Source organism: Myotis daubentonii, chromosome 3 (assembly GCF_963259705.1).
Source record: "Myotis daubentonii chromosome 3, mMyoDau2.1, whole genome shotgun sequence".
Lineage (NCBI taxonomy): Eukaryota > Metazoa > Chordata > Mammalia > Chiroptera > Vespertilionidae > Myotis > Myotis daubentonii.
Window position 1 is genome coordinate 205,036,757 of NC_081842.1, and position 15,659 is coordinate 205,052,415.

Consider the following 15,659-nt stretch of genomic DNA (forward strand, 5'->3'; position numbering starts at 1 on the left):
GTTAGGCGTCAATCAGGCAGGCAGGCAGGCGAGCGGTTAGGAGCCAGCAGTCCCGGATTGTGAGAGCAATTCCAGATTGGAGAAGGTGCAGGCTGGGCTGAGGGACCCCCTCCCCTCTGTGCACAAATTCCATGCACCGGACTTCTAGTCTTAATAAAAGCATAGTACGCAAATTGTCCCCTCGACCAGAAGTTCATCCAGGAGTTTGACCAAGGGGCGGGGCCAGCTGGGGGAAGGGAGGGAGTAGCTGGCCAGCAGCTGGCAGCCATTAGGGACCCTACTAGTGCACGAATTTCATGCACTGGGCCTCTAGTGGGAATAATAACAGTCCTTGGATATTAAAAGAATTAAATGAAAGAATATATGCTAAGTGCTTAGAATAATGCTTTGCATATAGTTAATGCTAAATAATGATTTTTATATAGGCACAATCTATGTCAATGCATTGTTGGGCGGAAAGGACTCAGATGCCAGCAGAACCACAGGTGTACTTGATATTAAAAGAATAAAATGAGAAAAATACATACCCAAATGATCTAATTCCAAGCAACAAAATGCCTACAAAAGTAAAACTAACACTTTGTATCATTTTAAGAAAACTGTTCAAGCACAGACCTATTCATAAAACCAGTTCTGGATCAACCACTGGCAGTAGTAATATGGCTCCAGTGGGAAAACATTTAAAGATTTAAGATCAGAGAACGGGCTCAAAAAGGCCTCACAAAATTTTATGTTGGAATTCATTACATGCAGTATTAGAGACATTACCATTCAGACGATGGTTCCCTTGCTAAAGGCAAGCCATGAGATTTTTTTAGCTATAGCTTAAGTTAACCATTTCATAATTTTTGACATTATAAATCCCCTTACTGGGGATTGAGCCTGCAATCTGGACATGTGTCTGACCATGAATCAAACAGCAACCTCCTGGTTCATGGGTCAATGCTCAAACAATGAGCCAGCCACCCTGGCAGGGCTGTTAGATTTTAATAGAAAGAGATATGATCAAAGTCAGCCAATAGACCTGACAATCCTAGCACACATGGGAAAAAACCATTTTATAAGGTAACTCAGCTGGTTAAGTAAAAAGTATCTTGGTTTTATTAAGGCAAAGAAAAAAATTACAAAAGGATACTGTTTCCATGCTGTTATTACTAGAGTTGTTGCTAACTCTGACCCAACATCAACTATGACAAGACTAAGCTGTCCCTCAGTTTACTAACCCAGGAGACTACTGACCGGTTCAACAGAAAGGGCTGCCCCAATACCCTCCAGCTTCTGCAAGCAAAGTTTAGCATCGTCTCCAGTGCAACTGTAGCTGAGGCTGGCTTCCGGCAAATTGTTTCTTCATGGAAACATCAAATGAGTGGAAAACTCCAAGTAGCATGACCATCTGCTCTGCTACAACAAGCCTTGTGACAAAAGTAATCCATCAAGACAAAATGTCAAGCACATGGATTTGGCTTTGCATTTTAAGTTCTGACCAGAAAAGATAAATTCCTCCTCCTCCAGGATTAAAAAACACATTTCCTTTTTTTTTTTTAAATGTGGAACGCTTCACGAGTTTGCGTGTCATCCTTGCACAGGAGCCATGCTAACCTTCTCTGTAGGGTTCCAATTTTAGTACATGTGCTGCCGAAGCGAGCACCAAATTTCCTTTTGAAAAGAATATGCTTCTCAACTAAGTGAACACTTGAACTACTTCAGTCAGGGCTTCCCTCCGGCGCTGGCTTCGTGTCCGGAACGAAGTCTGGAAGATGTCCGGTCTAATTAGCATATTACCCTTTTATTATTATAGATTAGAAGAAGATAGTAGGAAAACTCTTGTTTTCACTAAAAGCATTGACATCTCTCCCCAAGCTAAGACAGAAAAGATTTGCCAACCCAGTAAAATGTAAGACTGATGGCATGGCTAAAAAAAGCGGGGCGGGGGGGGGGGGGCTATTCGTTTTCAGGCCTTTCATTGTCTTCCTGCACCCCAAGTGCACTTCTAGAACACTATGATAAAATCCCCACCAAAAAGGACAGATTTGCATGATGCACAAACATCTTCATCCTCAGTCTCAATAAATACTGTTTGTGTCTTTATAATTTAATACACAGAACCAGAGCTAATGAAATAACCTTAAAATGATATCATTAAAAATCACGTGTAATCACAGCTACAAATATGTCCGTTGCTTCTCTTACCCAATGCAGATTTCCGGGAAAAGTTAGGATAGACGTAGTGTGCCCAGGTGATTTTTCCGTAAGAGGGCGTGAATAGTTTTGGCTTTGAGTACCACACTGAACCATCGCCTTCATCCTAGCCTCGATCTGAAACAAGGATCTCAACAGCTCCCGTACACAGACCCCTAATCCCACAGAAGCCCGAAGGAAGCAACCTGAAAACAGCACCGTTGCTCCATCGGTCCGGGCAGCAGATGGAAGCAGACAGACAAGTTGCAAGAAGTTAGTGAAAAAGTAATGCATCGCAGGGGAGGCGGAGCGAGAGGGAAACGGGGGGCTCCAACGGCTGGCCCCTCGCTTTCACCGACAGCACCTTCCCTGCCTCCAGCAGCAGGTTGGGCCTGTCAGCTTTTCAGAAGTCCTGCCCTCGTCTGAGAGCGCTGCCGGCGGGGAGGAGAGGGCCATTTTCTTGGACGCCACCCCGGAGCTGCCAGGGGAGACGCCGGGCACGGGAGGGGCTGGCCCCGGAGGCCAGGGCGCCCGGGGATCGCCAGGGTCGGGGGCCCCAGGGTGCCCACCTCTCCCGGGCAGCTGCGCACCAGTTGTTCTCTTTCACCGTTTCTGTTGTTGTTTTGGTGTAACTTTGCGCACCCCGTGCTCAACACCCGGCCCGGCGCCGGCTGAACACCTGTCGGCGAGGTCCGGGCCCGCCACACCCGGCGAAGGGGACTCACCTGCGCCCTCGGCAGCTCGGCTGCAGCAGCGGAGGCCGGGCGGGGCTGCGTGGGAGCCGGGACGCCGGGAGGAGCCGGTCCGACCCGGGGAGACGTGCCGGGCGGTGGCCGACGCAGAGCCGGAGCGGGCAGCCTCGCCGCCACACCCTCGTCGCCGGCCGGAGAGACCGCCTCGCCCGGGAACCAGCGTCGCGAAGGCCCGGCCGAGCTGCCGGCGTCGCGCGCGCTCCCGCCCCGCCCCGCCCCGCGTGCCCGCCCCGCCCCTCCCCTCCCGGCGCAGGCGCCCGAGGTCGGCGGCCCGAGGGTGCGCGGGGCCCGGCCGCCGGCAGGAAGCGGCCCCGCCCTGGCGCGCGGCCGTGGGGCGGGGCGCGCGCGCACTGGGCCGGCGCCGCTGGTTTTCTGGTTGCGGGCGGGCACTCGTGGGGGTTCGGGCGGTCACGCGGGGCGGGGGCGCGAGGGACCCCGGGACCCTGAGCGGCCGCCCACCGCGGCCAGAAGAGGCCGGTCTCCTCCGCCCGCTTAGCCCCATGTCGGTCCCGAGAACAGTGGGCATATCGGGAGCGATTACCAGGGCCCGCTACTACGCACGGTGCGCCGCCTGCTCTGCCTCGTTTGACCTCCCGGAAAGCAGCGGACCGCACATTGTCCTCATTTTATAGGTGCGAGGGCTCCCCTGTGCGTCACGGCCCGCGAGAGGCTGCTGGGAGGCAGCTGGGCGATAGGTAGCACTTGGGTGTGCAGCTGCTCATCCGCGGCTCCCAGCCACGCGGGGCACTGCCGCCCCCTCCTGCCCCTCCACCGCTCCCCTCTGCACCCTATGCACAATATTCATAATGCTTAGATTTTTAGGTCGTTTCTTTCCTTCTTTACAAACACACTTTCCGTGCAGAGTCTTGCTGGATTCTCTCAGAAGCCCTGGGAGACAGTGGAGCATAATTACACGTATTTTACAAATACTAGTAGAGCAAGGGCCTTAGCTGTTCAATGAGTTGTCCAAAGTTACAGTGGTAGGACTGGGGCTTCCTTTGATAGATAGCTTTATGATTATCTTATTTTTTAATATATTGTTATTGATTTCAGAGAGGAAGGGAGAGGGAGAGTGATAGAAACATCAATGATAAGAGAGAATCATGGATTGGCTGCCTCCTGCTCGCTCCCCCCCTCCCCACCCCTCCAATCGAGCCTGCAACCCAGGCATGTGCTCTGAACCATGACGTCCTGTTTCATAGGGCGCGGTTCAACCACTGAGCCACACCAGCTGGGCACAATTGTGTGTGTTTGTTTTATGAGACATCTGGACCAAGTTTGGGAGAGAGTCTGTGTCTCTTCCCTTAGTCCACAGAGAGGGAAACAGAGAGGCACAGAACAGGATAGGAATTTGTCTTAAGGATGTGCAATTGGAGGGAAATCAGCCTGATCACTGCCCCCCCCACCCCCCAATAACCCCCTCAGAGTCAAAGTGAAGGTCAAAATCAAGGAGGCAGTGTTGTCAGGCACTCAGCGCCTGGGTCATGATCCTGTACCATCAGAGACTTATGTCCAAGGATTGCCCCCCAAGTCCCTCCCACCCTGCTCATTCTTTCTGTTGTTTCTGCTGTTCCCCACCTTCACCTAACCAAGTTCTTCTCTTTCATTTACTTAACAGATATTTATTGAAAGTCACTTCTTTCGTTAAGGTCACCCTAAGAACCGCAGTAATTTTTCTTCTCTAAATTCCTCTAACACAGCAACTTTGGCGAAAACTGAGTTTTTCGGTCAAATGAGTGGAAACTGCAGCATTCTGTATCCCTGACTGAGGATCCATAATGCACATTAACAGAAATGGCTCTGAGAAATCCCACAATATAAAGACTGGTTTAGCCTTAACTCAGAGTTTCCCTGAGGGGTTAGGCCCTGTGCTTCCAACGGTGAAGCCACACAAACCTACCCCTTCAGGGGCTCACAGCTAGGAGAGACAGGTAAATAAATAGATGCTTGCGAAACAATTGTATACATGCACTCACAAAGGCGTTTGTAAAGTGCTAACAAAGCAGAGGAAGAAGTGAGCGATTCTACCTAGAAAATTAAGGGAAGGCTCTGCAGTTAAGAGGCTGTTTGAGCCCTACCTGATTTGGCTCGTGGATAAAGCATCGGCCTGCAGACTGAAGGGTCCCTGGTTCAATTCCGGCCAAGGGCATATACCTCGGTTGCCAGCCTGGGCTCTGGTTGGAAGGAGGCAACCAATCAATGTGTTTCTATCACATCAATGTTTCTCTGTCTCTGTCTTTCCCTCTCTCTTCCACTCTCCCTAAGGGCGGGGGGGGGGGGGGAATCAATAGAAAAATATCCTCGGGTGAGGATTAATGAAAAACCAACCAACCAACCAAAAAAGAGGCTATTTGAGTAGGAGTTTTCTAGGTGGAGTATATGGAAAAGGCATTCCATAGAAATAACAGCTTATTTGGACATATAAGTAAACCTTTGTGTTGTTCTTTGGTAATAAATATTGTTCAAGTTTTTTTGTTGTTTTATTTATTTTTGCATGTGATATACCACTCAAACTGCGTTAAGCAATGATGGGATTCATTGACTCATATAACAGAAAAGTCATGGACTTCGGGCATGGCTGGCTCCAGGTGCTTAAACTGTGACATCAGTTTAAGTCTTTGTTCTCCACTTCCCGACTGTTTTCTTCTTGTAGACTTTTCATTCTCAAGCTGCCTTTCCCAATGAGTTGGCAGAATAGCTGCTTACAACTTCCAATCACATTCTTACCAGCAGAAAGAGAGTTTCTTTTCCTCCATGCTGTCAACACAAGTCGCAGGACTACTTCTTGTTGGTCTAACTTGGTTACTTTACATCACTAAACCACTCCCTTGAAAAGGGATGTGGAATATTCTCACAACTCAGGCCTGGCTCGTGTACTTAGCTCTGGGGCTGAGATCAGCAGCTCTTAATCTCGTGGACTGAACACTGGGTAGAAGTGGCTTCCTGTGCGAGGTATTTTCTTCCCCTCAGATCTACCTTCTACCATTTTCTTTTCTGATTTGTGCCTCAGGAAGCCGATCCGCATGGCTGGCTTTAATGGGTGTCTCTGGCTTACAGTCAAATTTATCCAGTAGAAGATATTGGGAGGAGATCAGAGGGTTGGAGGAGGATGAAGTAGGGCATTATTTCATACCCTTCCCTTCTAGGTCACTGCAGGTAAGCTACGTACATCTACTGAGGCCTCTGTCATCTGATTCTTTTCATATAGATCTCTCTCCTCGTTCCGATAGAGTCTCCCTTCTCTTGGCCTAGAGGTGGTAATGGCTCTTCTCTGTTGGAAGCTCAGGGTATCATACCATCATTACTTCTTGTTTCCCTCAACCTCGCCCACACATTTGTAAGTAACCTTTACCAATCTCCCCTCAAATTAACCTTCTGCTGGAACCCTGACGGTTACATTCATCAAAAGCAATTCAAGTTTCGGTCCAGCCGGTGTGGCTCAGTGGTTGAGCATCAATCCATGGACCAGGAAGTCACGGTTCAATTCCCAGTCAGGGCACATGCCCGGGTTGCAGGCTCAATCCCTGGTTTGGTGTGGGGGCGGGGGGGGGGGGTGAACGGGCGTGCAAGAGGCAGCTGATCGATGATTCTCTCTCATCATTGATGTTTCTCTCTCTCTCTCCCTCTCCCTTCCTCTCTGAAATCAATACAAATATATTTTTAAAAATGTAACTCAAGTTTCTATTACCAAAAGGAAGGGAAGGGACAAAGAGCAGGCAATCGCAATAAGATAGCCTTACATTATTACAGTAGCGCAACTATTGTAATGCAGACCAGAGATGACAGTGGCGTGGACAACAGTAATAGGGGAGGAGGTGGTGAAAATAGTATGATTCCGGCTATATTGTAAGGGCAAAGTTAACAAAATGTACTGGTGCGTTACATGTAAGTTGTGAGCATTAGGGAAGCGTTGAGGAAGTAGTTGGAAAACATAGGTCTGGAGCCTGGGCGTGAGCTCAGTCCAGGCGCAGTGATTGTGGAGGGAGGGTGGTGGGTAGTTGGAATCATGGGCTCAGAGGAGATGCCCCAGGAAGAGCATGTGGAATAGAACACAAAAGGGCAAAGTGCAGAACCCAGAACAGCAGCAGCCTTTACGTGGTGGGCAGCGGAAGAGTTTCCGTTTTGTGTCTTATCAACTCGGTTCTGAGACACTCGAGAGTAAGAACGGAATCTTCCACATCTTTCCTTTCACCATTGTGTTCAGCAAGGTGCTGGGCACACAATGTGTGATAAATGCTTGTGATGAATGCACTTCACACCGTTTCACATTTCTAACCCGCCTTCCCGCTCCTTCCCATCACTGTGAGTTTTGAGTTTCAGGCAGAGAGAGAGAGAGAGAAAAAAAAAGAGAAATTGATCCTTTGTGGCTCGATCCACTTGAAAGCTGTGCCGAGGTTGACAAGTGTTCTGCTGCCCTGGAAAACCCAATCGAGCCTGTCAGATGCTGCTGCAGATCTCAAGGGACTCACCTCGGGCCTTTCAGGAGAATTTCCAGGTAGGCGATTTCATTTCAGATTTTGTCACTCCTGAGTCGATTTAAAAGTCAGTACTTTAAAATCGCTAAATTAGATTTGTGCTAGGGAAGTAAGAGAAGTGATGACAGATCGCCATCTCACATTCATGCGTTGCTGGTGGAATGTCAATGGTTTTGGAAACTGTTTGCCCGGTTATCGAGCTAAATGTACACCTATCCTATGACCCAGAAATTCTACTCCTAGATATACACCCAAGGGAAATTTAAGCAAATGTCCATCCCTCCCCCCGAAAAGAATGCTTTTTATTCATGCTGTCCCCAAACTGGAAATATCCCACGTGTCCATCAAAAGAAGAATGGATAGCCCTGGCCAGTGTGGCTCAGTTGGTTGGGCATCATCCTGTGCATTGAAAGGCTGCGGTTTGATTCCTGGTCAGGGCACATGCCCGGGTTTCAGGCTCGATCCCTGAGTAGGGGGCATGCAGGAGGCAACTGAGTGATGTTACACTCTCACACTGATGTTTCTCTGTCTCCCTCTTCTTTCCTTCCCTCTATAAATCAATAAACTATAGAAAGAAAAGAAGAATGGATAAACAAATGATGGTATATCCAAGCAATGGAATGCTACACAGCCTGGAAGGAGCTGTTCTTTAAACAGTGCAATCCTTGAATTTGTGAGGAGATACTATTTCCTGATTAATTTGAGTGGCAGATGGGTTGAGAATAAGATCCAAATGACCAATCAGAAAGGATGGGGTGCAGAGAGAGCCTAGGAGAAAATGGAACATTAAAAATGGGACCTGCATGAATAGCCCCGGGGTTAAAATTATTTTGATTTTTCTTGACTATCAGGAGACAGGAGTCAAACCGACAGCCTTTCGGAGACTGGTGATTTGAACAGGAAGAATTTAATATAAGCCCAGCTGGTGTGGCTCAGTGGTTGAGCATTATCCCATGAACCAGGAGGTCACAGGTCAACCCACTCAGGGCACATGCCTGGGTTGCAGGCTTGATCCCCAAGCCCACCAATGATTCTCATCATTGATGTTTCTATCTCTTTCTTCCTCTCCCTGAAAAAAAAAAAAAATTTAAATTAAGAAAAAAAAAATTAAGCCCAACTGGGATGGCTCAGTGGTTGAGCATGGACCTATGAGCCAGGAAGTTATGGTTCAATTCCCTGTCAGGGCACATGCCCAGGTCGTGGGCTCGATCCCCAGTGTGGGGCGTGCAGGAGGCAGCTGATCAATGATTCTCTCTCATCATGGATGTTTCTAATTCTCTCCCTCTCCTTTCCTCTCTGAAATGAATAAAAAATATTTTTAAAAAAGAATTTAATATAAATAATTGTTACCTAAATACGTATGAAGTTATTGACTAGTAACTGAATAGGTAAAAAGAACTCTGAGGGATTATGGAGTAGCACTTGCAGAAAGCAGCTACCATCCCCAGAAGGAAAGGAACCAAGGGAAGAAGTTGCAATTATTAAAATTTAAAAGATAAGAGGATATTCAGCCATAAAAATGAACCAAGTACGGATACATGCTACAGCTTGGATGAGCTGTGAAAACATTATGCGAGGTGAAGAAGCCAGGCACACAAGTCCACATATCCGATTCCATTCATATGAAAATCCAAAGTAGGGAAATCTATAGAGACAGAAAGTAGATTAGTGGTTACCAGAGGCTGGGAGGGAGAGGTGGGGGTATAGGAAGGGATAGCTGTAGGGTACTGGGCTTCTTTTTTAAAAAGATGTGGTAAAATATATATAAAAGTTCTACTGGACAGCACTGCTCTAGAAAAAACTAGCCAAATATAAGACGCAAACTCAACAGACATCACATGGATTGTTTTAAAATTAAATACCACTTTATACTTTTCTTTGCACCTAGCACACACATTTTTTGAAAAATAAGACATGCCATATTAGTCAAGGAGTTAACAAAATATAAGCATCCACATAGAATATATTCTAAGGTGACTTCATTTCCATAGCTTCTCAGAGAAACACACAGTTCTTTTTGCTTATCAGCCAGTGTTGGACCAGATTTAGAATCCACAAGGCTGCAGGGAGGTTCCACACCACCACCCTGACGGATGACTTGTGTCCACACAGCACCATCAAGCTGGCTGGTTTCCACCAGAAAAATAATGGAGATGTCAGTCCAACCTTCCCTACCCAGCGTCCAATTCCACACTGCAAACCCCTGCGGCATCTCAAGCTTCATGGGATGGGATGGTCAGACCTGGCGCTTCATGGGAGGGGTCAAGGGAAGGGGGCGCTGACCGTATGTCAAAACCGATCAGGAAAACCAGAATCCCAGCCTCTAGACGAGGGGACCCTGGGGTGGGGGGTGGGGTGGGGGGGGAGGAAGACCACAGAACGACTGAAAGTTTAAACCCTAGTTTGGTAGCTTCGTGGCTGCTAGAAAGGAGAGAGAGGCGTGATATTTAATGTGCCTGGAGCATTCAGGAGGGCTTGGGGGTAACAGAGCCTTGAGAACAAATAAAGATTCAGGGATGCGAGTGGAAAGCCGATGTCCCCCTCCCTTGAATAGCAGCGAGACCTCATTTTAATTCTCCATTTGTGTTCTGTTCGTGTAGGACTGCAGCTTGACCTTGAAAAGGGACATCTGTTATCTCCTGGATCCTTCCTCCATACGTATAAGGCCTCCTTTCCAGTCAGTGCCACCCCGCTATTCTCTTCCTCATGAACCATCGATGACGACCAGGCCTGCTGTGATAACTTTAAGCTCCTCCGCCAGGCGTTCAAGGCCCTCTGATTGGCTTCCACTGCTTATTGCTCCAGGCTCATCTCCCACCACCCTCCCTGGCTCCCCTGGTGACCCCTCCTCCCCATTTCTGTGCCTTTGCAAACACCGGCTCCTCTGCCTGGGAGGTGGGGGTGGGGATGATCACTGGACTTTCCATGCTTTGTCCAAACCTTAGGTAGATTTGCCAATCATCAGTGAGTGGGGCCCAAAGCACCTCCATTTTGAATACCCCATTCTAGGCTCAGGGCCTGACCATTAGCAGGACCCCCCAAACTGACATTTTCTGTGACCCCCACATTGCACCTGGCCTGCCCTGCCAGTTTCTGGGTGTTTGTGTCTCCCCCTGCTGGCCTGGAGGGCAGGAACCACTCTTTACTCTTTTTGCCCTCACCATCCAAATGCTCAAAAAATAGTAAATGCCTCGTAAATCTCATCGTTGCATTGAGCTGACACCTACCCTAAAGGTTAAAAGGCCATTCACTGTCGGCTGCCCTCTTAGGCACGTGAGACACAATACAGAAGTGGTTAAGATACAATACAGACACGGTTACCACAGGCAACTGAGACAGTTTTTTTGAAGTCAAGGAACTAAATCAGTAAGAAGCACAATCCGTAAAGGTTAATGAGCTACCAACACTGGTCTGGTAACACTGGCATCCTGCCTGTGAGTTGAAGGCTGCGAGCGAAGCAGGAAGTGTAGCTCTAAGCCGTCATCAATGAGTGGGGAGAGGCCCTGATCCTATGGGGATATGTGACCTGCCAAATGGGCCCCAGGGAGGAAAGAAGGAACGGCAGTTCCAGCTTCCCAGTAGCGTGTCGGCCCCTGGGGGTTTAAAGCAGACGTCTCTCTCAATGACTAGGCTGTCAAGGTGTGGATCCTTGGGCTACCTGCACCAGAACCACCCGGGCTGCGAGTTAAACATGCAGACGCGGGGGCTCCACCCCAGTCCCACTTCGTCAGAGTACCTGGGGTTGGGGTGTAGGAATTTGCATTTTCAAAAAACTCCCTAGGGGGTCCTTAAGATTTGCAAACCTTTTCCTGCCATTCTCGAAAATACAGTCTAGAGGAAGAAGGTATGAACGCAGCCAAGAGGGGGCTGCGGCTCCATGTCTGAGGATGTGTGTGCCTCCCAGACATGTGCCTGGGGGTGAGGACCAAGCAGGGAAAAGGAACCAACAACTCAGCCTTGGTGTGTCGGTGTATAATGAGAATGGAGGGGAGGGGAGCGATGCTCTCTCTGAAATGAGCACCCCCGCCCCCCATCTTACCAGAGGGCACTGGTGGGCAGGAGAATACGGTAAAGCAGCCAGATTGCCTGTCTACCCTTTTAGAAGCGAGGCCATCGCCTTTTGTAAGGTGGAGAGGGATTCTTCCCCCGTTATGGGCTGCCGTGCCATCACTCTGCCCCTGTCCTAATTCTCCCCCGTCTTCTCTTAACTTCCCAGTACCTCTGGTGGCGGGGGGAGGGGAGTGGGGGGAAGCAATCAAGTAGTTCACAGAACCAAAACCAAATTAGTTTCCCGAGTGGATCCACTGTAAACAAGCCAAGCACATTTCCCTGGGAGGGCACAGGCAATGGGAAGGCAGAAATGCATTTCCTACAGGCAGACGACAGGCTGACCCACCAGCCATGTGACGTCGACACCAACGTTACTGCAAACATGGAATCACACGTGAAAGGGTAGCCAGCAGGCCTGCACGTGAGGCGGGGGAAGGCGGGACGGAGAGGGCTCCAGCCTCGCGCGGGGTCTGGAGAGGGCGAGCGGAATCTCGGCCTGGCTTGAGCGCTGAAGCATGTGGCGAGCTTTGGTCCCTGACTGGGGAAGCCCAGTTGCCAAGGGCGAGGAGGGCAAGGCCCTCTAAACCCGCTGGACTCACCGGGCAGAGGCCGATGCCCGACCACCCATCGGGAACACTGCTTTCGTCCTCCCCCCTTCCCCCCAACATCGGAAATGTCCAAGACCACGATAAACATCACCTCTGCCGGAGACAAAGCCCTTTCAAGATCCCCCTCCATACAGTTCCCGGCTTTTTAAAAAAGAATACAACTTGAAAGGCGAGATTTAGAGTGAAGAGTTGAACCGCCGTGGGCACGGCTTGCGCGGTTGCAAGTGGAGGGGAGGGGAGTCTCCTTGGGGTGGGCTCACTCCTTCTTGGTGTGCTCCAGGACTCGGTAGGGGACGCCGGGGGCGCTCCGGGAGCTGTGTTCTTCCTGCATGACGGGCAGCGTGGCCGGAGCATAGATCTCAGAAATGTTGTCATTGTTTTCCAGGGCCCCGTAGGAAAAGGAAGCTTTGAGGTCGGGCTGGACTACCATCCCCTTGTCATGCATGTTCTGCATCCCTGAAATGAAACCCATTTCCCCCCAATCATTATGTGGGGAGGGGGCCGAAGGAGGCTGTGCCTGCCGCGGTCCCACCACAGAATAACTAGAGTGCTCGAGGGCTAATCGTGTGTATTGCCAATTTCCTGAATGCTTTAGATCGAAAAAAGGACACCCACAAATATATACTAGAAACATTACGGTTGCTAAGCAAGAAGGGGTGCATCTTCAGGAAATAGGCACACAGACCAGCCACTGTCAGGAGAAACCCTGGGTTGGCCCTAGAATGAGGTGGGAATATCTGTTTGGGCCACGAAGGGCATGGGACCACAGCTGTGCTCTGGACATGGTAGATGCCATCACTTTTCTGCTGGATGAAATTAGGACCCAGGAAACCTCATTAGACTGTTGACAGAGGAGGTAAGTTTTGTGTCACGGACGCGTCATAGTGACAGACGCATCATGATGCTCAGAGGGAGAATTCTGGCCCAAACATTAACATCCCGATCCACGTGTAGGGGAAGGTGTGATTTATCTTACTACTTCTGGGCACACTGATGTCGCATTTCTACTTACATCTGAGGGCTAAGACTTTAGCCATGAATTCCTTTAACTTTATTCTACAACCCCCCCTCTCCCTAGTCAGGTGGGACCTGGTCTTTTCTGAGACCAACTCTTACCTTGTAGGGAGTTAAGACCCTTCCAATTCTCTTGCTCCCACGCTGAGTCATAAGACCCTGAATGCAAAGTGATGTCTATAGAAGCGCAATGATGATAATAACGGCGACACCGACGGCTTAATAGGCCTTAGACACTGCGCTAAGTGCTTTAAATAGTAATAGTAACAACAGCAATAATGATAATACCTACGTGTTCTGAATGGTTAGCTGGGGGCAGACACTGTTTTTAAACGGTTATAAAGTTTTATCTCGTTCTATCCTTGCACCTACCAATAAGGAAAATGAGGCAGTTGGAGGCCACAGAGCTGTTAAGTGGCAACAGGATTCACGCTCAGGGGGTTTAGACTCCGAAGCCCATACTCTTAAGTGGAATGCTGTGTGGGCCACCCTACACACCTGCACGTAATCTCCAAAAATCCCAAGACAAGGAGACGCTCCTCTCCCCGTTTTCAGGACAAGACAGATCAGAGAGGGGAAGTAACTTGCTCAAGGTCACACAGCTAATGAGAGACGGAGCTGGCGTCTGACACCAAAGCCCGTGCTCTTATCCACTCGACAGAGGGGCTGGCAAGACCCAGTTCGTGGAAGGCCCTTGTTCCCACACCCCGAGTCTAACGAATCTGGCTTTACCGGCCCATTGCAATGAGGGAGGTGGACAGCACGGGGAACGGGGGTGTGTAAGGAAGAAGGCGTTACATTAGACAGGACTTGTTATTTGGGTGTGTGTTGGGTGATTGGGGAGGGTTTAGGGAAGCAGGACTTTGCTTTGGATTAGATGCTGCCAGGAAGTGGGGATAATTCTATCATCGAGGATCTTAGTGATTCCTATCCAGAAGGAGAGACCAGACTAAGGCTAAAGCTGTGATTGGTAAAGAGCGGCAGTCACTCATGAGAGAGGGATGGTTGCTGCTTTCTGTGGTTTGAACAACGTTCCCGTGTCGTCTGGTTCGGGCATGATTCTGGAGTGGCCCTGTTTGTGCCCTGATCCGTCAGGGTCACAGGTGCCTGTCTGAGGTGGGTTCTGTGAAGCCCTTTGTGTTCAGCCAGGAGCCCCGAGGCCCAGCTCCCACCTAGCAGGGGCTGCTTTTCTCTCTCTCATTCTCTACATGCCTTTCCGGGGCTAGAATTGCCTAAAGCTTCCCCAGGTTGTGGCAGGTAGTGATGCTTGGGGATTTTAATGCCTCCTCAACAGTAGCTAGTCTGTTGTGCAGACCACAGTCTAGGCAGACCGAAAGCAAGGTCCAAATGCTGACCAGGGAAACCAAATAGCCCGAAAAGCCACTCTGTTTAAGCAGTTTTATTCTTCAAGTTCTACCCGGTACCAGGTCAAACACGTGCTCAAAATTTTCACAGCTTTTTTTTTTTAAAGCAAAAGGGAAGTGGAACCAAATGTAACCAGGCATCTACCATGTCCCAGACGCTGTGCACGGGGGCCTTGGACATGTTATCCCACGACCCTGAAAGGAGTCCCAGTGCACAGGTGAGGGTCAGAGGCCAAGGCCGCAGAGCGGGTAGGGGGTAGAGCTGGGATTTGAATCCAGATCATCGGAACTCTAAGCCCAAGCTCTTTATAGAGCAGAACACCTGTCTACTCAGAAGTGTGTGGCCTGCCACAGCCATAGGGTGGGGCCTCCTTTCCTCAACACCTACTTCCCCCTGGTCACAGTGTACAAGGCGGAAGCAAGAGCCACACCCACAGACAGGCCACAGAATGTTGATCTTTAGGGTCACCTTCGGTCACCTTCTATTTTCGACCCCAAAACGCATCTGTATATGAGCATATACGAATACGCATACAGGTATATACACATACACAGTTTGTCAACACACCAACACACAGACACGGACACATACTTGCACACACACAGGGTTGACACCTCACCTATCTGGGATTCAGCTATCCAGCGCCCTCATCTCATCTATCCGGAACACAGCCGAGAACAAGGAAGTAAGCAAAAAAGGCATCTGAGCAGCCAGGTTAGAGGTTTACAAAGTCCATGCACTAAAGCTCATGCACTTAACGCCTCGGCGAAGCCTGAAGGCCCCAACTCAGAGCTTACTTATTTGAATTTCATACACAATTCAAACACGCTGGGTCCAATGAGAACACTGACGCGGAGTTGCTATGCCGGTAACAGCAGGAATTGCGGGCTGGTACCGGCGAGAATGACAAGACAACGGCTTTATGGCAGGAGGCGGGGAGATAATGTCACCAGTAGACACACACACCCTGGGGTCATTGAGGGAGGGGCACCTCAGTCAGCCCTGAGAACACACCTCCATCACCGAGTTCTGTACGAAGCAGCACTCTATGCTATCAATGTGATCACCTTTTGTTCATTAGACTGTCATTAAGGAAGCGTGGGGGAGAGTTCTATCTAATAGATTGAAAATAAAAATTGCGAGTTAAAGAGTGACAGCTAGTGTTCACTGGCAACTCACAGACTGTAGGTCAGCAGATGTGGATGGGGCTGGCCCAC

At 49.5% G+C, this 15,659-nt stretch overlaps 2 protein-coding genes and 1 non-coding gene across 6 annotated transcripts in view; all 3 read right to left on the reverse strand.

Annotated features, from left to right (window-relative positions):
* RCAN3 (RCAN family member 3) overlaps positions 1-3,146 on the reverse strand; it is a 38,158-nt gene extending 35,012 nt beyond the window's left edge. For 2 of the 3 annotated variants that reach the window (XM_059690804.1, XM_059690803.1), the window contains exon 1: positions 2,904-3,144. The gene's annotated coding sequence lies outside the window, so the exon portion shown is untranslated. Of the gene's footprint in view, positions 1-2,903 lie in introns of all 3 variants that reach the window. The other variant, XM_059690805.1, reaches the window with a different exon arrangement.
* On the reverse strand, positions 1,542-1,648 carry LOC132232048 (U6 spliceosomal RNA). Its single transcript, XR_009452211.1, has one exon. It is a non-coding gene; the product is annotated as a U6 spliceosomal RNA (small nuclear RNA).
* A 6,102-nt stretch (positions 3,147-9,248) lies between the features above and the next one.
* Positions 9,249-15,659, reverse strand: part of NIPAL3 (NIPA like domain containing 3) — a 38,532-nt gene continuing 32,121 nt past the window's right edge. Inside the window, exons 12-13 of one of the 2 annotated variants that reach the window (XM_059690813.1) lie at positions 15,062-15,098; positions 12,464-12,519 (exon numbers count right to left, since the gene is read on the reverse strand). In XM_059690813.1, coding sequence (XP_059546796.1) covers positions 15,073-15,098 — 26 coding nt within the window. In that variant the 3' untranslated portion in view covers positions 12,464-12,519; positions 15,062-15,072. Of the gene's footprint in view, positions 12,520-15,061; positions 15,099-15,659 lie in introns of both variants that reach the window. The other variant, XM_059690811.1, reaches the window with a different exon arrangement.